Source organism: Choristoneura fumiferana, chromosome 22 (assembly GCF_025370935.1).
Source record: "Choristoneura fumiferana chromosome 22, NRCan_CFum_1, whole genome shotgun sequence".
Taxonomy (NCBI): Eukaryota; Metazoa; Arthropoda; class Insecta; order Lepidoptera; family Tortricidae; genus Choristoneura; species Choristoneura fumiferana.
This window is the reverse complement of record NC_133493.1, coordinates 1,725,422-1,752,360: the sequence shown is the minus strand read 5'-3', so window position 1 is coordinate 1,752,360 and position 26,939 is coordinate 1,725,422. Positions and strand designations below refer to the sequence as shown.

At 40.6% G+C, this 26,939-nt stretch overlaps 1 protein-coding gene across 1 annotated transcript; it reads right to left on the bottom strand.

Annotated features, from left to right (window-relative positions):
* Window positions 1-2,669: 2,669 nt before the first annotated feature.
* Window positions 2,670-26,257, bottom strand: LOC141440345 (fatty acid synthase-like). The gene is made up of 17 exons (XM_074104853.1): window positions 26,130-26,257; window positions 20,688-20,895; window positions 19,156-20,153; window positions 17,796-18,128; window positions 16,530-16,836; window positions 15,912-16,105; window positions 13,663-13,891; window positions 11,544-12,022; window positions 10,263-11,201; window positions 9,472-10,083; window positions 9,193-9,402; window positions 8,374-9,116; window positions 7,969-8,111; window positions 7,551-7,671; window positions 5,595-5,794; window positions 4,931-5,341; window positions 2,670-4,662 (listed from the first exon to the last, which is right to left on the bottom strand). Exons 2-17 carry the CDS (start codon window positions 20,839-20,841, stop codon window positions 4,445-4,447), a joined length of 6,291 nt encoding a protein of 2,096 aa, XP_073960954.1. The 5' UTR covers window positions 20,842-20,895; window positions 26,130-26,257; the 3' UTR covers window positions 2,670-4,444.
* Between the last annotated feature and the right edge of the window lie 682 nt (window positions 26,258-26,939).

Genomic DNA, 26,939 nt, shown 5'->3' with positions numbered 1-26,939 from the left:
GTACAACTAGAGTTCCTTTACCCGCCTTTATTTAGTTAAAAATTCAAATTCAATTCAAATTCAAATCATTTATTCAGTAAATAGGCTGCAATGGGAACCTTCCCACGTATTTTTTTTAACTACCAATGTTAAAATTGACATGCCGGAATTTTACAAAATTCCCCTGGGAATTCCCAAAATTTATATCAATGGATGTAGTAAAGTCACCAGCATTAATATCCGCCACAGCGGAGCGTGCAAAAATATCTGACACGTCCTTCCGGCCCTAGAAATAGAGTCGTATCAGATATTTTTATGCACGCTTTTTGTGTCAGATATTGGTGAAGAAAGAAAGAAAGAAGAAAGAAAGGTTTATTTTGGCTCCATAAGTACCACCTAAAACTAAGACTAAAACTAGCACTAAACTATATTACTACTACGGCAGGATACCAAAAAGGGTCTCCACTCAGCATGTGTTGCCGCACATTATGTGCAGTAACGCTGGTTTTCTGTGGAGCCCAAACGTTAAATAAACATGTATGCATGAGCCAGTTCCTTTGCCCCAGTCAGACGGAGAATAAAAAATAAAAAATTAAAACCATAGACAAGGGAGAAGTGACGTGGCTCAGTGTAAAAGATAATACAATACTGCTGTCATCGTTCATCCACCATCACCTCTCATATTTCGTTTTCTAGATTTTTTTTACCGTACAACGGCAAAATAAAAACTACTAGACACTGGCAAAATTGTCCTCCAATGGACAGAGCCATATTTTTTTAAAGAAACAACAACAATACTGCTGTCGTGGCAATAAATAACCTTTAAACAATTTCTTTTGCGATGCGATGCCTCCGACAAAAGGAACTGGCTGGCAAAGATTATAATTTACACCATTTACATATTGATCAACACGGACCAGTACCAACCATATCAATCACAAACAGACAAATTGAAGAAAAGAAAATGGATAAGTGTAGCGATGCTAAATATAAAACTACCTACTCGTAAAAACCAGACCACAAATGAGTGGCGGCATGAAACTTTGTTGTGCAACCCGGGTACAAGACAACACGCATATAACAGAATAGGACGCAAACACAGGTATGTATAATATTAATACTACTTATGACCTAAAAAATAATTCAATTCAATTACATTAAGCACAAACTAGTATATTACAGCAAGCCTCCTGCCTCCGCCAAAACTATGTTCCTGTTCTCAGAGTCCACATTTTTTTATTCTTTTTTTTTGGTGCTGGTGACAAAAAATCTACTATAAGTATCGATAAAATTTTACGATACCTTCTTGTAGAAAGGAAACTTCGAATTCTGATCAAAACCATTTATTTCAGCCACTTCATAGTTCAACAACACCGATGCGAGTTTCTATGACATTTTCAACAACTATGTAGTCATACAAAAACTTATCTATAGTTGATTGATAACCAATGGTGGAAAGTGACCCATTTTCATCCGAGATATTTCTGGCGCTCGAACGATGTGAGAGCGCCAATAGTTCGAGGGAAAATGGGTAATTTCACCCGAGTTAGAGACTTTACTTTTCATTTCGACTGTGAGGAAAGTAAAATACTACAAAAAAAATAATAATAATAAATTGAATTTACTTATATCCAACCTCCAACGGTACCTTTTCGACCTGACAACTTGCAACGGCCGACTATAAAAAAAAACCGGCCAAGAGCGTGTCAGACACGCCTGAAATAGGGTTCCGAAGCCATAACGAAAAAATTAAGTAATATTTTTCTAATATTAATCTAAGGATTTCGTATTTTGTACGGAATATTCCAAGTTTAGGTATATTTTATATCTTAGAGTGCTATTTACTCTTAAACTACTAATAATGCTCAAGAAAACTTTACCGCTATAGTTTTCCTTGTAAGTTTGATATACTTTCTACCGTCCTGAATTTTTTCAAATTGACGCTCGACTTTAATGAAAATTTGCACTTTCAAGTTGAATATTTTGCAAACACATCAATGAATCGAAAAATTGTTTTAGTAACCCCTAATGGTTTTAAAAGACATATCTAACGATACCCCACATTACAAAATTGGACGACAAAAAAAATCACCCCCACTTTACGTCTATGGGAAGTACTGTAAAAAAATTTTTTTTAATTTTTTATTATACCATTTTGTCGGCGTAGTTTACATATATAGTCGTGCACAATTACAGCTTTCTAGCATTGATAGTCTCTGAGCAAAGCCGTGGACAGACAGACATGGCAAAACTATAACGGTTTTGTTTTAGCCATTTTGGCTGCGGAACCCTAAAGATCGAGTTGGTCACGACCAAGGACCTTATATAAAAACTGGAGGTTGAACGTCGCACGAAGAAGTTTGACCTTAATTACTTATTTATATATTCCATCTCTTTCTTCCACATTTCACAAATGACTTGATGAATGAGTGATACATTGCGTGCTAATTAATTTTATAAGAAAAATAACAACTCTATTTTTTTTACTAAAACATAATAACATGCGATAATTAGGGCCTTCACTAACTACCCTTAAAGTTTGAGTATCAAAAATACACGCTGTATACAAAACTGGAGGTTGAACGCCGAACGAAGAAGTTTGACCTTTATTACTTATTCCATCTCTTTCTTTCAAATTTCACGAATGACTTCCATCTCTTTCTTAACCTAAGTAAAGAGAGAGATGGCATATGTTCGTGACAAACGGATGTTCGGCGTTCAACCTCCAGTGTCGTATATAATATAAGCTCCTTGGTCACGACGTGCATCTAGATGGCCATGCCGAAACGTGAAAAAAAAGTGTCATTGATGTAACTCAATGAGGGCTATCGTTTTTTGTCTTTCTAGATGGCGCCACTGTTGCGTGGGGTTTTAAGTGTGGCTTTCAAAGTCTGTTATTACGGGCGTGAAAACAAAGTTTAGTTTAAAATCATATTTAATACATCTTAAAACCGTACCATAAAAATACCGAGCAACCAGTCTTGCGTAGTCCCGTTTTGTTCGGAAAAAAAGGGAGGACAAAAGTTATCGAAAGACAAAACTGTCTCAAAACACAGACATTATTTGCCCCTTATCGCATAATTGCCATAATTAATTTCAAGTATTGCAAAATATTCACAAAATTATTCCAATTATAAATAAACCCGCGTAGCACACGCAAAAACTATAACATTTAACATTTCGGAGACCTCACGCTACACTAGCGCCTCTAGTGGCGAATTCATACGCGATAGCCCTCATTATCTTCGACTTATCTTTGGCTAATCGAAACAATAATAAAAAACTACAATAAACTAGCGTTTTATCTCTAGATAAAACGCAATTTTCCACCCGGCTTTTCCATCTACCCATGAAAATTAAACTATCCAAACAGGAGAGATGAAAAATTAATATAATCCAATAAGAATTAATTAGCTTTATTATTATTGTTACTATTGTTTAGTTCTAGTTTATTATGGATTACCACCATTTATTGTTATGGAGGAGCGGTGTCTCCTGGCACAAGCATACTTTTTGCTTGATGGAGGCTCCAACCTCGTCTGTAAACCATGTTGAAATACCCAAAAAAACTTTTTCATTTTTGATATAAACAACACTCACTTTCAAGAAGCCGGCACTTTTTAAACCCGACTGCATGAAGTAGGTTAGTAAGTAGTTTTTGTACAGTCGAGGGCACAATCAATGCAGCCAAAACGTCCCATTATAAAGCAATCATAAAAATTTTTGGCACCTTAGTAACGTATTTATGCCCTTAACTGTATATTGGTGTGTATCTATGTTTATTTATTTGGTTCTCTCTGTAGCCAAAATGGCTGGACGGATTTCAACATAATAATAATAATGAGATACTAGAATTTATCCCCGGCTTCGCACGCGTAAATCATTAGATACAGCAGTTGAATTTAAATTCCGGGATTTTACTAAATTCCCGTGGGAATTCCCGAAAATTACATCCTGGTTTTCATTGACATTGCATTAAAAGCCACTTTGCCAAATTTCGTGACTTTAAGCCCAACGGTTATTATTCGAGATTTTAACCCTATCCCGTGGGAATGTCGGGATAAAAAGTAGCCTATATATTATTCCAGATGTCCAGCTATCTACGTACCAAATTTCATCCAAATCCGTCCAGCTGTTTTTGCATGAAGGAGTAACAAACATATACACACACACACACACACACACAAACTTTCGCATTTATAATATAACTAGGATCATTACATACGTCATAACTAGGGTTGGGACTTTTGGATGCTTACCGTAGTTCTAGAATCACGTTGTAAGTAGAAGAAGTATTTCAATTTATCGTTCTCTTAATTATCACCAAATCGCATGTAGACCCTGGCGGGATGCTAGTGCGATATTGCGAGTGATATTTAAATAATAAATAAATAAATAGCAGGCAAGAATGCACCCTTATACTACACGTCACGAAAGAAATTATTTCAATCTCGTTTCACATGTCTTAAGTGGGTTGGTCAGCAGGTTTCTCAGATGCTACAGGCGCCGCTGCACCACCTATACTTCTCAGTTTGCCAAACGTGAGCCCGCGAACCTCTTCCACACTCAGTAGCTGGTCGTATCCTCGCTCCAGGGTCCGTTCGATCTCAGCGCCCATCAGGGAGTCCATGCCTAGCTCCGCTAAACTAGTAGTGTCTGATACCTTGCTGGGATCTTTAATGCCTGTAAACACAAATTTTATTTTTATCTTTTGCTGAACAAAATCGAGATTTTTTATTTCGTATTAAGAGCATAATAATATTTAAGTGTCCCGAAAGAGGGAGGTTCAAAAATCATTTCATGCTTTTATGTCGGGGGAAGGGGGGCTTGGAGTTATTGCACGATTGTGACGCCCACTAATACATATTCAAGTTACTTCTGTTATTCTTTCAACTTCATAAAATTTCATAAATAGCATAGAAACAAAGAGCAGAAAAATACTTTTATATACCGAGGATATTGGCGATGATTTGATCAAGTTCCTGGGATGGTTTCTTCTGCGAGCGGCGCTTATCAGCCAGCACGAAGGCTGAGGTGACAGAGTTTGGCACCGACATCAAGGCACCCAGTGTGTTCAGACACGAAGCTATACGTTGCGGCACAGTCCCACCGACTTGAGTGTCTGAGTCACCATGCATCGCGGTAACAATGAGTCCTACGTCTCCAATGGCGCCCCATTGCACTGCCAGCGCTGGCAGACCATCAGCTTGCCTCTGCTCGCACAGCCGCTCCATGGCGCTATTGGCAAGTCCATAGTTGCTTTGGCCGGGGTTCCCACGCCCGCATGATATGGATGAGAAGACCACGAAGTGGTCCAATTGCGGTGCTAGCTCGCGGGATACCGCGTCGAGCGCCCGAGTACCTAGAACACAGTTTTTTTTTAATGATGTAAGTTTTATAAAAGTAAACGGCAACTCCATTGCTAACTTGGCTGCATTTCATTTGTTATTAAAATGAACATTTCAACGTTGCTTAAAGCTATTTAGAACAAAATCGGCAAAAATAAATCTTGATAGAGCGAACGTTCAGACCAAGTGGCCTCTTGCAAGAAGAACAGGGAATCGGTGTGAACTTTATCAATTATTCAGGGATATATTTATGCTACGTGAGAGTACCATCAATTTTAGGCTTAGCGACGGCTCGGAAATCATCTGGCGTCTGGTTCTCCAGAAAAGCATCGCGCAGCACGGCGGCCAGGTTGAAGATCCCACCCACGGGCGCCGTGCGCGCCGCCTCACCCAGCAGCGCGCGCGCACCGGCTGCAGTCGTCGCGTCTGAGGTGGACACGTCCACTCGTACGCCTTTTTCACGCCACCTGTTAATACACAATACACACACACGATGTCAGTGATCACACCATTGGAGACCAATTTCTTTAATGGTAAGACTAGGAATTAGACTCTTTCAGTCAATTATTTTATTAAAAGTGTGAGTACACTATTGTATTTTACCCCCTTTACGAGTAAGGGGTCCGTACAACATCATAACTCGTCTGCAAATGGGCACCCTCTTAAATATTTGAAAATGCTTTGGCTTCTCACCAGCACCCACTATATCTTCGGTGGTGGTCTTTTCCTCATCATGAAATGAGTAACCCCCCTTTAGGCCCCAAGTACTCAGCGGCTACCAACAAGATATTTTTAAATTTATTTATTGAGAAACAAACAGTCATATATAAACATGAAATTGAAGACAAAGAAATACAAACAGATCTATAGTTCCCTTAATGAGTCATATAAGAAAACGTGACAAACACACAAAATTGCTTTATTATAGGTACCTATCCTTATCACTATTGTGAGTGAAGATGGACGGATGACCTGGTTAAAGCCTCGGCTTCACGGTGGCTGCCTACCGAAGCAACTGGAGGTCTATGGGGGAGGCCTATGTCCAACAGTGGACGTCCTATGGCTGAGAGGATGATGATGATGATTGGGTGTGTAATGTTTGTCATAAGAACGATTTGCGAATTTTCATTTCTCATAACACAAATATCAGAATTTAAATCTGTCGAAATATTGAGAACGTATAAAAACAATATGCATATAAATAAATTGCCGAATTTCTCAAATCATATTATTCAATTAGCATAATTGTCTTATGCATATTAAAGTGCTGTAGAATATATTCATGCAGCATAATAAATCAAAGTTCATGATAAACAATTTTTATACAAACATCGAATCTAGGATAATGATCGAAAAGTATAAAACACCTGGCAAAAATCCAACAGCAAAGATCATTTGTGAAGCAATTTTATCCGGGCTGCTATAAAAAAAAAATCTAACATCGAAGGCTAAGGCGGGAGCGAAGCGGAGCGTAGCTCCGCCTAAACCTAACCTATCTGAGTCGCTTCTGCTCCGAACCGTATTGCTCGCTCGCTTCGCTCGCTCGCACAAATCATTTTTTTTTTGCATTTGGCACGCATGATGTTATACCGTCTAATCATTATTCTAAATGTTGTTATAGATTTTAATAATTTTATGATTAACCGAATATTCAAAATGAAATTATTGTCTATAAGCATTATAGCAATTGTTGTTATGACTAATGAATGTTATATTATTCAAAGCTTATGCTCGGTAATAATATGAAATCCGTTTTTATGCTAAATAAATATTATGATTCTTGAACATAGTAAAATTAAATTATGCTAAAAGTTTGTATGACGATTGAACGGCACCCATGATGATGATGACCCGGTGGCTACAGGAACTCTATCTGTTCTGGTGATTGAAGAAACCTTGAAACCCGAAGTTCCAGGAATCCTAGATGAAGAGATTTCCCTGCCACAACATGACTAAAACTAACTACCTGACCTCAAAGTGCGATATTGCCTTTTAGAACTTCGGAGAAAGTAAGAAGATATGATAAGAAAATAATAGAGAACATGGGCATTTTATTCTTTTCAGAACCACAAGGTGAGCTGGAAGCGGTCTGCTTTCTAGTGGCGAAGAAATGAAAAAGCAAGAACTTGGAATGCATATGTATATGGAGAGTGTCGTGGTAGAATATTATTATGATACAATTAGCGGATTTTTTTTTAAGTGAAGAAGCCATAAGTGGGGTACCTGCGTATACGCCAGTTTTGGTATCCAGTGCGTACGCCGCTGCGAGAGTTAAATATGAGCGTACGCGCACCTCGCTTTATTAGCCAATCACCTAGCTCTAGCCCGAAGCCGCCAAGGCCGCCTGCGAACAAATATAAAATACCACATTTAACTATCCGGTTCAAAGGACCATAACCTTTATAAAAAACAATGAGTGGAATTAATATCAGCGCATTTTTTTTCAAATCACAAACTTGTATCCTTAAAATTCAAGAAGCTGCACATCGTCAGAGCAATACAATAAGAGCGCTTGGAGTAGAAAATTGTAATTATATACTAAAAACACATAAAATGTAGCGAAAGAGAGAGAGAGGGAGAGGGCATTATTATTAACGTCTAGTTTTTGTTATTAGGTACTTCATTGCAAGACGATACTCACCCACCAGCACGTAACTCTTAGCGGGGTGCATGTAAGTGCGCGGCAGCGCCGGCAGCAGGCGCGGCGGCGGCGAGTGCCCGCCGCTCTCTTCTTCGCGGATACGGATCAGCACCTTGCCGATGTGCTTGCCGGTCGCCATGTACCTGTACCAAGAAGTTGTCAATTTGTGGCACATTGTGCAGGGTTCGAACTTATTATTACTAACGATATTATTATTATTAACGATAATATTGTTAGAAAACCGACAACTCCTTCTGTTATCCCGGTTCATTAACAATGAAATTGTATCTCTATCATAGTTCAAATTAAGCTAGTACACCCCTTGTCTTATCTTGTCGTTATTTTTCAAGGAAAATTTTCAGTTTCCAAACAATATCTTCAGCAGAAATTACTAAAAATGTTTACCTAAATGCCTGTTCTAGCTGACAATCAGCGTATACGGTAGTAGGCAGCGGACGTACAGCACCATTGACGATTCCATCAGAAACACAACGCATGACTGCTGCCTTTTCACTTTGCTCTTGACTCTCATCAAAGAGCGCATCTAGAAGAATTCCGTGAACTGTGGTATTTTTGAGTAGAACAGCCATTCCGAGAGGTGAATTGGCACTCAGGTCTAGCTTGCCAATTTCTAAAAAGCGACCACCTTTTGCCAAGCAGCGCATTGAGGCTTGCAACTGGTCACCCGCCAGTGAGTTGAGAACCAAGTCAACACCTCGGCCACGAGTGCGTTCTAGTACTAGTTGCTCAAAGCTGCGGTCGCGTGAGTTACCAATATGAGTGTCGGGAAGCGTAGGATAACGCTCACGTAGGAAAACTCGTTTATCAGGCGTGCCTACTGTCGTGTATACAGTGCAGCCGGCGTGCAGTGCAATGGAAATGGCAGCTTGCCCCACACCGCCTGCGCCCGCGTGCACTAGCACAGAGTCACCGCGTTTCATGTTTCCGCGCACTGCTAACGCGTAATACGCCGTCGCGTAAGCCACTGGAACCGTAGCTGCTTCTTCCAGTGTCCACGCAGCTGGCACCTCCCACATAAAGCCCTTGTCAGCGACCACCGTAGTAGCAAGCCCCTTGGCGGCCACCATGCCCATCACGCGTTTCCCTGATGATGAGCGTCCGCTAAACTCTAATCCCAGGATGCATTCCTGCGATAAAATAATAGTAGCTTGTAAGCCGCACGGATTGCGAAAATAAAAAAAGCTAGTCGAGATAGGCACTCACCTGACCCGCAAGGTTTCCGGGCAGTGAATCAGGCGGCAGTTTCCCAGTGGCAATCATAATATCACGGAAATTAAGCGGAGCGTAATATACACGGCATAAGTCAGTGTGCGCGCCTTGTGGTACGGTGGTGGCGTACCGAAGTTCACTCTCTATCCAACGCAGCGATGAAAGGTCACCGCGTGTCAGAGTGTTGACGTACGCATGCTCCACCTGGGGTAAAGAACACGATAAGCAAGTAAATCGAGATAAAAATGAGCTTATAAGGAAACGAAGTCGTACCTGGAGCTGTGTGTTATCTGGGTCATCAAGCAGCAAGTGGCGGTATGTGCCCCAAATTCCATTGTGTAGTACGTTGAATGTAAGGTCTAGTTGAACCTGCGCGCGGTAGGCGGGTGCGACGGGATCGAAGACATCTTTGGCGTTGGGCAGGTAGTAAATTCGCAGCTTGTCGCCGCCAGGCTCGCGGCGCAGGCAAGTGCCGAGGCCAATCACGCCACTGCCTGCATTACGTGACCACACGTACACTCGCAACTCTTCGCTTGTGGCGCGCTTCATGGCATCGCGCAGCGTTTTTACCCACGCAAAATCATCGTCGCGTACTTCTAGGATGATGCGTGCGGCGGGAAGCGTAGCGACGTGACGGAGCAGAAGGTATTCGCAAGTCGTCACGCACTGCCGCGCTACTGCCACCAGGCCAGCACTTTTCAGCAGCGCAGCTACGCCTGGCTTATCCAGTGCATGTGTGGGTTCTTCCAACAGCACATGCCCTTGCGCGTCCAACGTTGCAGTTAGCTCGCGAAGTACATCTTCTTTATGTCGCGTTAAAACATTCGCGCCAATTATAAACTGATATTTAGAATCCAACTCATCCAGCAACTCCTTGTTCGACACCTAGCAAAGACAAAGTCGTTAGTATCACTTCATTGGCCACAATATTAAAGTCCATTTAGACTCTTGGCCTAGACTAGCCTTGTCAGTTTCTGGGCTAAAGTAGAAAAACGCAAACAGAACGAGCGCAAAAGTCTAAATGCACCATATAACAGAACACAATATACTTGTTTTAGAAATACCTTTACTCCGAGTGGGTCCATAGTGGCAGCGTAGTTAGCGGCCTTAGCGCCCGCGGCCAGGCTCGCGTCGACACGCACTTGCGGCTCAGTATCCAGTATCGGCAGCACGAGTGGCAGCAGCAGGTCGCTTGCGGGGCGGCCCAGCGCGACCTCTGCCACTCCGAGACGCATAGTGTTGCTGTTTTCAAGCACTAACTGGAGGACAGTGCTGAGTGCGCGACTCTTAGTGAGATTGTCTTTTTTGGCATCGCTTGTGCTATCCAGCGGCATGAAAACATACTTCTCCAACTTTGGCGCAGCTTGGACGTTAATGCGACGTGGTGCTAACGAAAACTTGACGCCACATAGCTCTATGCCGCCAGCTGTGATGACGGACAAATTATTGAAGCGCCGGACTGGTATGTTGCCACCGCTCACCGCTGCCTTCTGTGCTCCCGGGTCGATGAGCGCGCGCAGTATCCTCGTAGGTAGCTTTAATTCGCGAGTGTTTTCAGCTATGATGTCAAACTGAAGCAAAGTGTCTATAAAAGTTATCCAGTTGTCCTCCCAAGCGAGCAGACCTCGCGTACTATACGCATTCGACTGAACGATACCGCGAAACAAGCCCTGGTAGTTATAGCCCCGTAGACGAAGCTCCTTATAGATGTCGTCAGCATCAAGCGACGGCATTTCTTCCACGGGTTCTTCGACTGCAAACGAGGCGACAGGTAAGCGCTCGGCAGCAGGGTCAGTCACTAAGCGCGCGCGGCCGGTCACCACGACAGCTCCTCCTTCGCACACTTCAAAGTTCCCGCTGCCGTTAAGCAGCGTAACGATGAAGCGAAGCGCCGTGTCTCGGGTCACGATGGTGGCGCGGTGGAACTGGACGTTCTCCAGCAATACGGCTGCGTCATTTGTGTTCAAGTTATTTACTTTGGCCACCGTACGCCACACCAGCGTCTGTCGGGTAAAATTATTGTATCTTATAGGCTGAGAAAAGTAGCCCTCTACTTTAATCAGAACTGTACCAGGGAGCTCACTTTTCTCTAGAGCCGGTTCAGAGGTCAGGCCTTCAAATGTCATATTTTAAATATAAAAATAGTCTTAAAATTATTCTTAATGGCCGTCACGCAATTGATGTGTGTATTAAGTAAGTTTGAAAAAAAAATATAGATACAACAAGTATTTATTTATCATCGTCTATTGTAAGAGTGGCTAAATTGCGATGATAGATTAGTGTTTCGGTAACATTTTGTTAATTAGGGTCTATTTTTCGTCAAACAGATGTCCATCGCAACTTACCAGGTAGCCTGCAGCGGGGAAGAGCACTCGTCCATCAATATTGTGGCCATCTAAAAAGGCTTGGTCCGGCTTCCCAAGGTCGAACTCAATTACGTTTTCGCCATTACTCGTTGCCGACTTGTAATTAGCCACCATCCACTCCGCAGAATGGTCCCATTCGACGGCTGAAGCGAGCGTTGGCGTACCGCGTGACACAGGCCATGATACTGCCGGGTACAGCGATGACACGCGTGGCTGCGCGCCCGCTGTGAACAGCCGGCCCAATGCCTGCAGTAGATGTGACAGCGGGTCTGGGTGGTCTCGTCGTACTAAAGGCACATGCGTGGCGGACGGCAGCGCACGCCGTAGCACAGCGTTCAACAGCGCGTGTGGTGCTACTTCTACTACTATAGCACGCTCTGGTATCACTTTTAGTGCGTCGGCAAACCGCACTGGTGATAGCATGTTGTTGACGTGGTATTCAGCGCTGCACAGCTTGCCTGCAACACATGCAACATCCATGTCAGTATAATATAGGGTGTCTCTGACCCCATGGCTTTAAATACAAAGTTTTATTCTACTCGCATCACTGAGCTTCTTTTGTTTTGTAGCATTTTCAAACAACTAATTAAAAATAATATATTTAAGAAAGAAAGAATAAATTTATTTGCCAAAATTCAGCTTTACATGAAAAATAAATGACAGTTAAAAAAATAAGACAACCTTAATAATCTTGTATACTAAATAGGAAGAAGGGAAATAACAACACTGTGCCGAAAAAAGCAAAAAATCGGTCAAGTGCGAGTGCCAGCGACTTCGCGCATGAAGGGTTCCACACCTCCGTAGAATGTTTTAAAAACAATTAGTTCAGTAATATTTTTTTATAAAAAATTCTAATACAAGCTTTTTTGCTACTACTTTTTGCCCCTGGTTACCAAAGTAGGTAGTCGTCAAGACGAATCAAATTAGACCAAAATCGATGCGGTCGTGTCGTTTTATTACAGAGTTCCTAGGCCAACATCTAACTTCATCATCAGATCAGCTCTACGTCATAATAATATTACATTGTCATCGGATTTATACATGCATGCAAAGTTTCAGCTCAATTTGTTGAAGATTAACTTAAGATTAAAATTTAAGTTGAAATTTTAATTCCATCCGAACAAACATAACTAGTTACATTACATTACAAGTTAATAAAAACATATTACCAAAATGTAAGCACTAGGTGCAAGTATTTTGAATAAAGAATAATTTTAAATTCTCATCCTCTTTGGCTGTCGCCCCGTCGGAGGCTGAATAGCGCTTTAGACTCATGCCATACGCCGCGGCAGAAAAAAAAAAGCTGTCAGCTTGGTTCATTCGCGGGAAATTCAGCGGACTTCGTATGTTATGTAATTAAATAATAAGAAGCTCGACTAGTGTGAATAAATTTTAAACTGCATTATAAACCTTGTAAATAGTGTTATATACTTAGTATGATTTTTTTAGTGTAAAAAACAATAGGTAAACATAGTGATTATACGGTGTGTGGCGAGCGTTTTATCAGTTGGCTTCATTGAGGTTTGTGGTTCATAAATTGCTTTATTAATTTTGCACAAAAACGAATAAACCACACAATCAGACAGTCACTATATTATATTATCGAAGCTTTTATAAAACACCATTAAAATCGCTAAACTAAAAGGTAAATATTCAAACAAAATAGCTAGTCGTTGCTAGGCGACTCGGTCGCCTTAGCAACGGCTAGTAACGCCTAGCAACCAAAAAGCGCTGAAAAAAACACGTTTCTTGTATGACGACCCCCTTTAATTTGTAACATTACATTATTTTTAGTATTTGTTGTTATAGCGGCCATAGTAATACATAATCTGTGAAAATTTCAAGTGTCTAACTTTTACGGCTTAAGAGAGGGCCCTGTTTTAGACGGACAGACAGACAGACAGACAGACAGCGGAGTCTCAGTAATAGGGTCCCGTTGGCACCCTTTGGGCTAATGGGCTTAAAAAGGCTATACTCAGCGTGGTACTACGGCAAGCAGTAGCGCTGGTTTTCAGCATGACCCTTTCAGAGATAAGAAAAGATGCTGTAGGTGAGGATTAATTAAAAAGGCTGAAATTCACTCCTCATTTTCATTTACCCCATTCTGTGTCTTGTTGATCGGGACCCAGCGACGACGAAAGCCAGCGCGGGCTGCGCGGGAGTGGCTCCGGTATAATCTCATTCAACTTAGTGCACAGCTGTTTTTTTGCAGCCGCGATGTACTTGCTGTGGAAAGCTATACCAGCGCTGTTCACGCGACGAGCGAATACACCCTCAGCCTTCAGCTCGGCTACGAATTTCTCCACGGAATCTGGTGGACCAGATACCTGTGGAAAGAAAATGTAATGAACTCGGGATACAGACAATATGACGATTTTAATCTGTCATAATGCTCGCGCAATCGTTATTGATGCAACATGAACATGAATGATGATGTCGTAGGAGACCACATCTAACTTCTCGTAAGCATGTCAGGGTAGAACTAAGGCTTTTCTGACAGAATAGAAATAAAAATAAAAATAAACTCGAGGGTCGCGGATACGAAAGAGTTGAGTTGGAATGCGCTTTCTCTGGAGAGGCTTCCCTGGACTAGAGTCCGAAGCGCAGGTCGCCGGTGCTGGACAATGGCTGGAGGAAGTGGGGCCTCCAGGGCCAGCAAGCAGCAGCAGTCCTTTCAATAGAGGAAGGACAGGGGCTTAGGTTCCAGGCAGCCGTGCAGGTGTTGGTGAAAACGGTGAGGGGTTCAATCCCAGACCGTACTGTGCCGCCCTGAAATTAACGCTCGTGTAGACGAGATTCGGGTGGCCCTTATTCTGCCATCCAACCGGCGTGAAGATTCTTCATCATCATCATCAGGTCAGCCGTAATGTTGGAGGTGGCAGAAAAAATCGTTCGAAGAATTTAAGATATAATAAAGATAACAAAAGTAAATTAAATTTGGAAAAAGTCGTTACATTTTTGAATTTGTAAAAGCCCAACGGTTATAAAAATGTAAAACGGCATTTAAAAACAATTATACAATTTTGAAATAAAAGGGCCGAAAAGAATTAATTTACTAAAAAACAGATTTAAAAATGTGAAAAAAAAAACTATGAATTTTGGCTAAATTTACAATTAAAAACTGAAAGAAAACACAATTTAAAAATACACAAGTAAAGATTGATATTTGCCAAGGACTTACCAAATTTGGGCAGAGTTTCACTGAATTTAAATTAAAAATATGGATAAATAGTTTTGGAAGGCGTATTTGTTGTTTTCTGATTTTTGCAGAATGTGAAAATCTGGCTGTGTACGTCTATTTAAGCAAAATTTTGACACAATAACAATTTCAGCTGTTAAGAAAACAACTACCGTCCAAATTCAACAATTTTAGCTAGCTTACCCTCTTATTGATAAAAATACCAGAGACAATATGGAATTTGAATCTATGGTAGTTTGTATAAAATTGAAAACAGAAAAATTTCAATTTGTACATTAAAAAAAAACAGCTGCGCAATCGCATTCAATTAAATATAGGAAATAACATATTTTTAATAGAATGCGCTACTAACGCCATCTAGCGGCAAGAGCTAATAACGTCTGCACCGTGACAAGCAGCTTAGTAATAAGGAAAATCTTTCTAAGAAGATGATTGCATAGAGCCAACAATCGAGGGAGGAGTCATCATAACTTATGTAATAACTGGCTCCGACTCGTGTTATCACCCACGTTAAAGATACCTTCGCAAGAAACATTATAAGCCGTTATTTCCAGATATTATACCTTTGTGGGAGAAAAATCCCCAAATAGCGACCACGAACTGGGAGACGAAGTGTTGGCAAGAGGGAAGGTGTTATTCTAAGGGAGAGGCTTTTCTTCAACAGTGGACGTCTTCCGGCCGCTGGGGATTGCAAGGCTTAAAGGCATTGCAAACCTGTTAACCTTATACAATAATGCTAATGCTACTTTATTGAGGTTAAATGTTTTTTTTTTAACACTGTGACGCTTAGCGTTATTTACTAACATTAAAAGAAAGACTTCTACAAAAAATATTTATTATTTATATTTGGACTCAACAAGTCCCGTGAACTAAATTTAAATTTTGACCAATGAGAGGGTCGTGGGGGTAAAGGCCTGTCTGATTTCCCTTCATAGTCCAGTACCCCTTGCCTGGTCAACGAGCCGAAGACGAGCCCTGGTCGATCAGCGATGACGAAGGGGTGAGGCGACCCGGAGCGGAAGAGGAACTTCCCTCGCTCGTTGCCGGGATGTTGGGAATACAATAAACCTATCGTTGTAAACTGTAGTTAAAAAAGAGGAGTTTTGTCCTTGCGCATGTTCCAGGATCTATTTTGATCGTCCTCTTACCGTGACGCTGTCAGTCCAGTTATGGCAGGCACGAAACACGTCGGGTGGGCAACGGCGCTTGGTCTCGTCCCATGTCAGCCCCACGGCGGCCATCGCGCCCAGCGGCAGCGCCGCCTCCGCTATGCTGCGCGCGCGCCAGTACGCACTGAGAACTGCTTGATCTGCTGTTAGTGCGTCGTCTGCGTATGCGCAACCTGCTCATAAACCAAGAAAAACAGGCCTTTGAAAATGTACTTAATACTTAAGAAACAAAAATAATTCTTTAATCCCATTGCGTACTGTCAAACACGTATGTGATGTCATATTGCTAAGTCGGCGCAGCACCTGTCTATACATAGTGTCAATTGCAGTTAGTGATAGAATTGGCCGTCTAAGTTTCATTAGTTGTGTCTAAAAATATTGTTGGTTTCCCTTTGTTTTATTGTAATTTCAATGCATGATAGTCTCAATCTCAGATTTGGAGCCATTTCTTGACATCAGCAAAAGCCTTTATCAAAAATGTGTTTTATACCAAATCTTGTTACTTATTTCCTCACTATGAGGTTTTTTTTACTAAGATAAATGTATCAAACATGAAAATTTAAGACCGTACCCAGTCAACATACAGGCAATACTCACCATTTTCTCCGACCGAATGGCCCAAGATGCCATCAGGACATACGCCTACTTCTCTCAGCACGTCCACCAACGCGACTTGGACGGCCGCGATTGATACCGCCGAATTGACGATGTTATCGAAGGCAACTTCAGGAGCCTCCGTCAGCACGTATGTCAAATCAAAGTTCAGTGGCCGTAGCACTGCTGCCAAGTGTGCTATAGTAGCCGCAAAGGTCGGCAAATGCATTAAAGCACGCGCCATTCCTGGCCATTGTGAGCCCATGCCAGCGAAGACGAACCAAACTGGGCGCGTCTCTGTCACCTCCATCTGATGGGTGACAAACAGTTCATAAAACAATGCAGCAAATTTGCATTTTATCTCAGCATATTATATTTGTAGTACTGATCTGATTGACGTCAGTGCCTAGTCCAATAGATAGTATGTAAGTCGATAGGTTCAATCCACTCCTAACACAGCTGCCACACATTGCGATGTAATGGGTGAGCTTGCGCGGAGGATCGTGTTAAGCCTTAACAGTGAAGGCATCGACTTCGAACGGACTACTTTAGTATTCTCACATACAAGTATATATTTTGATTTATTTCTGTAGTACGCGTGTGATTTTTTTAGACTAAGGGGCTGTTTCACCATCCATTGATTAGTGTTAACTGGCGGTTAGGTGTGATGCCGTCTCTATTTGTTTTGTTCGAATAGACGGAGACGGCATCACATTTAACCGTCGGTTAACGCTAATCAATGGACGGTGAAACAGCCCCTAAATCTACTAAACTTTATATTCAAACTGACTCCTCACTTGTCCAGTTGCAACTTGAAATTTTGTACTTTTTCGTAGTATTAATACTTGAGTAATAGGTAATTTATGAAGATGGCAAACTACGAAATGTGCCTGACAGAGAGAAGGAAAATAAAGATATTGACATAATTTTACTGTTAAAATTCAAGACTTATGCTATCGATAGCCAATACTGAAAAAGTATAATTTACGTGTGGTTGTAAAATAATAATTAATTACGTAGTCCAATTAAACGACTTATAATGTTTGAAAGGTTAAACTCAAAATTACCTTGACGTTTCGACCACTTTGCAACGGCCTTGGTCACGAGGTACTCGTCCTGATAAATATTACTTGTAACTTGAGTATCCAAACAAACTAACCAGCTTGTAAAAATTGCCTAGTCGAATATTATAGAGAGGTCTACGTCCAACTATGGACGTCTTACAGATGATATGATGATGATTATGAGTCGAACATTAATAGAAGGTACCTCAGTTGCTTCCAGCACAGGCGGGGCATTGTGCTTAGGAGTCATCACCGCATAGCCACGGTACGTGTGTCGTGGAATAGCCCTCGCATGCACAGCATCCAACAAAGCATGGAGCTCAGCGTCTCGTGGATGATCCACTGCTAGCCTCAGAAGACGCAATACCGCAGCTTCTGTTCTTCCCGAAGCCAGCACTAGTCGTGGCGCGGGGTAGGACGCTGGTGGCGGCCGCTCGCCGCCCTGCGACTCTAAGATGACGTGGGCATTGGCGCCGCCGAAGCCGAAGGAGTTGACGGCAACCAGCCCTCCTTGCCACGGCGTGTTGCGGTCCACCACCTAAAGGGCGCGATTAGGACATAGGTAGGTACACAATATATTTTTCACAATACTTTTTTTTATATTGTATACACTAACAATACGTGGATCTACTCAGTTATCCGAAAATAAATTAATTTGATTTGATTTTTCACACCTCTCATTCAAAAAGTAACTTTTCTTCCTAGACGAGAGGGATCAAAATGAAACTTTTCGGTTCAAGGGTTTTCTAAGTGTTTTTTTTGCAAATGCAATTTTTAGAAAGTTGATAATTGTAAAACCACGCCTTTTTTATGCTGGTTGCTTTTTAATTATATTTAGAATTGTTTTATTTCAATTTTCGTCATTTGAAAAGTTGTATGAGCCACTCGGGAGCAAAATTATTTTCATGCCTCAGACCTTGAATCCCTTATTACGCTCAGATTTATACTTTAGAATCAGAATCCTTCGCTACATTCTGGATTCAATGTACTGCCCTCGCGGTAAATACATCATTTTGCTCCCTTGTGACACAAATAACTATTAAAGTGGCAATGGGCAGGCATTTCAAAATTCAATTCAAAATTCTCTAGATATTTTTGACAGTTTGCTCATAAATCATAATATTATATTGAAAGGCATAGGGTAGTGCCGGGGTACATGGCCATAAGGGAGAGATGGCCAATCGAAATAAATCATAGAAGCGTCGACTTAATGCCGCCGTTTAGTTCAGTTTCTATCATGAGTGGAAGCTACAATATAAACAACATTTTGAGGGGAAAAAACTTAAAATGAGATTAAATCCAAACAGCGGCGGCCTTACCCATTGCGAGGCTCTGGTCGGCAGGTCTTTGAAAGGCCCTTTGTCCTTGAAAGGCCCTTTGTCCTTCGTGAAAAGTACGTGATGCGAAAATACCTATTCTTAAAAAAAAATATAGGTATTTTTTTAAATTTGCTTGGGTTGTTGCGCGAGGTCCCTGCAAGAGCGAGGCCCCGAGCGATTGCCCTGTTCGCCACCCCCTAAGGCCGCTGCTGAATTCAAAAAGGAAATAAACTAAAAATTACTTACTTTAATACGGCCATCACTGAGGGCGGGAATTTCAGGGGCAGGCGTCTTATAGTGCAGGTTCCCTGGGATGACTCCACGCTCCATCGCAACCACCACCTTGGCGATTGAGCAAAGGCCTGCCGCCGGCTCTGAGTGACCCATGTTGGACTTGACAGAGCCTAGCAAGAGCGGTGTGGTGCGACCCTCACAAAAAAGCCCAGCGATTGCGTTGATTTCTTCCGGATCACCGACTCTAGTGCCAGTGCCATGCGCTTCAAAGTACGCGACATCCTGTGGCCTTAAGTGAGCCTCTTCGAACGTTTCCTGTGCAAGCTGACGTTGGATAGCTCCCGTAGGGTACGTGATGCCTTGCGCCTTATGACCGTCTGAGTTCATCCGCGCACCACGCACCGTGCAGTACAGTCGACGGCAATCACTCCGTCGCTGCAGTAACACAGCCACAACGGCTTCAGATCGCACATAGCCACGTCCACCCGCGTCGAACGCGGCGCAACGACCATCTGGCGACAGCATGTTCAACCGATGAAAATAGAGCGAGATGGCTGGCAAAAGACAAAGATTGGCCCCAGCAACGATAGCAGCGTCGCATTTACCAGCACGGATATCAGCTGCGGCTTGAGCTAATGCGTACGTTGAGCTAGAGCAAGCGGTGTCTATGGCGTAAGATGGCCCTTTAAAATCGAAGGTGTAGGTCACACGGTTAGGGAACATGGCACGATGGCATCCAGTGAGGCCGTAGCCTTGAATCGAGTCTACGTTAGCGTCCCATATCTCGCCAGTTTCTGAGCAGGATACGCCCACGTAGACACCGGTTCGCGAGCCACGGAGTTCTTCAGGATTGAAACCGGCATCTACGATGGCCTCGTGGGTTAGCTCTAACAGCATACGCTGCTGTGGGTCCATGAGATCGGCCTGCTTAGGATTTACTCCGAAGAACGCGGCGTCGAAATGCGCGAGGTTCTTAAGCTTGCCATTGCGATCCGGCAGTCCGTGCAACCCTGTCAAAATTAAACATCTTAAAGTATACCTTCTAACATTTATATGTTTTTGTGATTGGACACTTTTGGAACTATATGCATTTATTCGATTCAAGCGGTTATGCGCAAGAAGATAGCTTTGAAAGATAGAACGATTGAAAGGACACCAGAAACAAGAGTAGACACTACAATGGTAGGATAAAAAAAGGACCAGGATACATGTCATGAATGTCATTTCCTGATAGGCTTATCCTGGCTCACTGCCCTATCCTGTCATACTGGCTTGGCCAAGTGAGACAGGTTGCACAATTTAAATTTTAGAAAGAAAAAGAAAATATTTATATGCCAACATTAACCATAAAAGATAAAATACAACACAGATTATAAAAAATGAGTAAAAAAAATATAACTTTACAAGTAAGCTTTCTGTCCTGTCCTGCGTTACTGTTTCTGTGTGTGTGTTTAGTGCAGGCTGTACTTTAATACTTCTACACTATACTAACTTATAATAAGATTTAGCTAATTTAATTGTGTTAAAAGGCAGGGGTGACTCACCAGGCGGCCAGCGCCGATCATCAGCGGTGACAAGGTCTACTCCATCAAACAGGTTCTTCGCGAACTCCTCGATGCTGTCAGACTCGGGCAGCCGGCCTGACAGTCCTGAAAGGACGATGTCTTTTGCGCCCGCATCCCAATTTTCTGCTGGCATCCTTAGAAGAAATACGGGTGGCTGCTACTCCATACAAATTCCCTTGTTTCCACCCTGTATAATTAATTACACTAGAATAAGGGTATGTTTCAAAAACCATTGATTAATTTTGTTTGACGGATAAATGTCTCCGTCTATTTGAACAAAACAAACAGAGTCGGCATCACATTTATCCGTCAGATAAATTTAATCAAAGGATGGTGAAGCAAGGGGCAAATAATTGTTTTTACTATACGATCTAAATCTGCCTTTGCCATTGTACCAACTGTTTCACCAAATCAGGTGAAATTGGGTAGGATGGTGTAATACTATGACCCAAACACAGATGTGCAAAGTAAACATTTTTTTTTTTAAATAAGGGTCATTTACGTGAAACAATTTTAATAGAAAAAAAAATGCAAACCTTACTGTGTAGGTATATATTATGTATATATGAAATGAAAGGGCTCGTTAAGAGAACGTCATATATATTTTTGTAACGAAAATTGACCATTCCCCCCCCCTATGATCTCTGAAAATACTGAGCCTAAAATTTTGAAAAAAATACAAAATATAGTTTATTGCTTGCAGATTACAGGAAATCCTATAAGAATTCTATCAATTGAAAATAAAGTGGTAAACTCAATACAATACATTCACTTACGGAAAATAGTTCACTAAAACATCACTAGATAGCGCTAGTAGTAGTTAGCTCGCGTCTTACTGTGAGAATTTCAAATGTGTCATTTTTTATTAGGTAATTTAAAAAGCACCGTAAAAATATTTATAAAAATAAAAGAGGAAAACATTTGACTTTAGCACTGTACGGAACCCTCTCCACGCGAGTTCAGCTCGCACTTGGCTGGTTTGTATGAATGTGCTGTAGAATTTATTTACATCTGAGATTATTCTTAGACGTCCTGTACTTCTACTAGATAATCTGGAAACTATTATAATCTTTTACCATGCCAACAAAAATGGGCCCAGGAAAATAATAAAAATAAACGCTTAAATAATGACACTTAACCAGCTTAAATATTTTAATTTTAATGTTACCAGGGTAAAAAATATGGCCGTACTAGCCGTTTACCCGCGACTCCGGCCGCGTGCAATTCGCTCAACGCTTTCCTGCGGGAACTATGCAATTTTCCGGGATACTTAACTAAATAAACTATCCTACGTCCTTCCCCGGGACTAAAACTATCTAAATCGGTTCAGCGGTTTAGACGTGATGAAGTAACAAACAAATTAACAAACAAACAAACAGACTTACAAACTTTCGCATTTATAATATTAGTGGGATGTAAAAGAGCTCACTAACTCGCCCACAGCCTAAACCACTAGAGCTAGAAACGCTTTTCTACATACCAAATTTCATCCTAATCCGTCAAGCCATTTTAGTGTGACGGAGTTACAAACACACACACGCACACATTTACTAAAAGCTTTCGCATTTATAATAATTTAGTAGAATTACTGTACCTTACGATAGCTGCGTCTCCCCAATACATGTGTCAAGCTACAAAGGCACGCATTGTGGCGTGGGTGTGTAATGATTGGCAAAAAAACGTTTGTTATATTTTTACTGGATATAACAACATTTAATATAATTTCATTGGATATAAGTATTAGTGGTATAGTGTTTTGTAAGATGTTTTTTGTTTCGGTTGCAATCTGTTTAGAAGGAGAATATTTGCACTTATTTTTGTTTTATTTATTTATTTATAAAAAACTATAGTTTTATACAAAAGAGTCAGTTCTGGCGCTTCGACGGCCGCTGCCGCGCACGCTCGCTTCGCTCGCTCAGCTCGCGCGCTCTCTTAAACTAACCTAACCCAAAGTACATCAAATCGAATTAATAACAATAGAAATAAGTTTAGTTTTTAAGATAAAATGCATTATCATCCCAGCCTATATACGTCCCACTGCTGGGCACAGGCCTCCTCTCAGAACAAGAGGGCTTGGGCCATAGTTCCCACGCGGGCCCAGTGCGGATTGAGAACTTCACACGCACCATTGAATTGCTTCGCAGGTTTGTGCAGGTTTCCTCACGATGTTTTCCTTCACCGCAAAGCTCGCATTTTTTATATTTGAAATTGCATTATATCAAATGAAAATTATATCAATTGTTGCATATATCAATTATTGTTATATCGTTGGTTACGCACCGACACCAACCTGCCTTAGAGTAAAATAGGTAAGAAATAATACTAGTAAGTATTCCAGATTATGCCAATAGTACATTATACCAACTGAGCTTTGCCAAGTTGCCTGAAATAAATGAATTTATTATTATTATATCGAACAAAGTTATTATCCCATGTATGTTATACGTTATGACTATTAGATTAATAGTTAAGATTGGTTTTTTGGAATCTTTTTGTATTTTTTATTTCAATTCCAAATTTTTACTTTTACGGTCATCCCGTAAAACCTAATTTGAAAATACAAACTGAAATATAGATGCACAGAAAAAACAGAAAAATAAGACCATCACTGGGAATCGTACCCAGGTCACCTGGTCACCTGGTCAGGGAACCTGGGTTCGATTCCCAGTGATGGTCTTATTTTTCTGTTTTTTCTGTGCATCTATATTTCAGTTTGTATTTTCAATTTAGATTAATAGTTGTTATATTACAAGTTCATTATAGCTGTTGATAATTATATTAGGTACACGAGAATAGTATATAAAATATTGTTATAACAAAAGTGCATTATATCTTTTAATCGTTATATCGACGGGGAAGAAGTAAATTCTCCTATCTCACACAGGCCTAACTTTACAGGAGAAGGACAAAACTGAATATCTTTTTTGTTTATAATTTTACACTGGATATTATCCAGTGAAAATATATCAATAGTTTTTATATCGATTGTTACGTTAACTCGCTCTCTATCGATTTACGTAATTTCTTTTCTCACCTACGTCAAACTTATTTAATTCATGTATGTAGTAACAAAATAAACATATATTTATAAATAGAATGTGAAGGTAACCCTAACCTTGGCATCAAACTTTAACCGTTCACAGAGGGCGCGACATTTAAATAATCTCCAAATAACCCACCACGTAATACTCGTTACTAATGACGCACTTTCATAAATATAGTGTCAAAGGCACCGTTAAATCTTGTGACATTTAAAAAAAAAACTATTGTTTCACTGTTTTGAACATGAAATATTGAGTATTGAGTATTGAGTATTGAAACTACCGTGAGATTCACTCATATTAAATATAATGACCCGGATAACTCACGTCTTAAATCGAGTTTAGCTCGACATGTTTCGGGCTAATCCGTAGCCCTTCGTCGAAGACGCTACATGACATGTCGAGCTAAACTCGATTTAAGACGTGAGTTAACCGGGTCATTATATTTAATATGTTTCACTGTTCATAAAACAAAAGTTAAAATTAATTTGAGATATAGTTTATTTAAGTAGGAATTTTGTATTTTTAACAAGCTTTTATTTAGTTTCACCTGTCCCGCTGTCTGTCTGTCTGTAGTCAAATCTTGCAAGTAAAATTCGACCAACTTCCAGTAGTAAACTTGGAAGATTCCGTAAAAATACGAAATCCTTAGAAAAATATTACTTATTTTTTCCGTAATGGCTACGGAACCCTGTTTTGGGCGTGCCGACATGCTCTTGGCCGGTTTTTATACTGTGCACTTGCGGTCCAAAGGGCCAACGTTATGGAAACCCTGCCACAGGCGGATCATTTCGACGTGTTCTTTTATAATTTTTATTATTATAGGTAGTTAGTTAGCTAAGATATTTTAGGTTAGACCTTTTTGTTTTTATAATATTTAGTATAAAAGTCAAAGTCAAAGTGATTTATTTGCAACAGCAACGGCTTCAGGTTTATAACAGTTTTCAAGTGGTTTTTATTGTAATTGGAAGAAAATTTTACCACACTATCTTAAAGAAGTATTTTTTTATTACAAGTACATCTAACTTAAGTTAATATGGCAAAAACAAAATGAGGAAGGGTGCACGCTGAATAATTATAATAAGAAATGAAAGTTCCATCGACCATTTGTATCAGTACACGTGGGACGTACCTATGCATGTATGTAAATGTGTGTAAACTCTTTATAGCATATAAAAATACAGATACATAGAAAGAAGTACACAGGTGAGCTTATCCCTATTAAGGTATCTCTTCAAACTGGCCTAGTTATGATTATTAAGTTAAAAACAAAAATACTTACTTGAAAAATACAAAATTACGAGTATATAGCCTACTTACATTAATTCAAACATATAAATAAACAGATACCTACTTATAAAAAAATATGTGTAGGTACTATTATACCTGACGAAGTAGTGAATATGTTTATTTACAAGAACTTTAATGGTACCACATTTAATGATAAGTACCTGGGCGACCGAGCTTTGCTCGGGCTAAAACTCGTTAATAAGCGTTTTCCCAGAGATAAGACCAAGCTAGATGGATTTATCATCCCCGAAAACTCCTACGTACCAAATTTCATCGAAATCGTAGAAGCCGTTTCCGAGATCCCCGAAATATATTTATATCCATACCAATATTATAAATGCGAAAGTGTGTGCGTTTATGTGTCTGTATGTTTGTCCGTCTTTCACGTCGAAACGGAGCGACGGATCGACGTGATTTTTGTTTTTTTTTTACGGGCCAGAGGGTGGCTGGAGCTGCCCGCGCCCTTCCCTTGAATCACTCTACGTCCCCCACTGGACGCGCCCCCTGGTTGGCAATCCCTGGTTTAGAGAATCACATCCCAGTTGTCCACTTTTTTCTAGCCCAGTGGTTAGAGAACCTGACTAAGAAGCTTGAGGTCCCTCCCGGGTTCCATCCTCAGTCGGGGCAGATATTTGTGTGAAAAATACGAATGTTTGTTTTTGGGTCTTGGGTGTTCATTATGTATTTAAGTATGTATTTATCTATTTAAGGACGTTTATCTGTTGCCTAGTGTCCATAGTACTAGCTTTGCCTACTTTGCGACTAGGTCAATTGATGTCAAGTGTCCCGTGATAGTTTAGTTTAGTTTGCTTCCTTGCACCATACAACCAGTAACGTTACCAACAAAATGTTGGAAAACCCCCGACTTTGTCACTTCAAAGTTCAATATCTCAAAAAGGGCTAAACCGATTTTTATGAACCATCGCTAAAAACTTTATTTTACATAAAAAAACCGCATTCAAATCGGTCCACCAGAGCTATATGGCGCCACAGACAGACACTCAAGCGGTCAAAGTTATAACACCCCTCTTTTTGCGTCGGCGGATAAAAAATAAAATGTGGGTGGTTCAATGAAAGGGCTTCCACTCACCCCTGGTGCTGCAAGCTACACGATGTCCGTATACTTCGGCGTATGACCAGCTCTTGACTTATTCTCCTAGACTTGGTGACTAAGGTATGTCTGCGAGGGTTGTGTGCTTTAAGAACGACTGATGCGCAATGACTGGAAACCTCGGTGAAAAACTCGTGACTCAAATATATACAATAGAGAGAGTAATCGCACCGCGTGCTTAAGCACAATATTTGTGTCGCTGTAGTGTTCCGTATCTAAAATGTGCCCGAAAAAACACAACATTGAAATTTATGATATCACTACTAAAAGAAAAAAAAATACACATCATAGAAACAAAATACACTTGATTAATAAATAAATTACATTGTCACATTATATCAAAAAATTATATTCAATAATGAACGTCTCCGCATCAGAAAAAGCAATCCGAGCAGTTGACATTAAACTATTGTATCTTAGATTATTTACATTAAAAAGCGTGATTTTTTTTCATAACAAATTTAAATGAAATTAATTGAAATGAAAATGAAATGATCTAGATGTAGTTACACCAGTACTAGTAGCAGTATGTTTTCTTAAAGGTTTCGTTGACGTGTATTAGTGCCAGCAGACGGTGTGGTAGATGTAGAAGTGTCATCATTAGTACTGGATGTGTTTGCACTAGTAGGTATAGTAGGAGTTATTTGAGATGTCCCAATCTCGTCAACAGCCAACCTTTCGCAAAAATTCGTGCCCTCAACCGCATAAATCTCAGCATCTCGTCAAATGAACGGAAATATAAAATAAAATAGTTCATCGAAATAACGACTTTAATGTCTAACGCAGGAA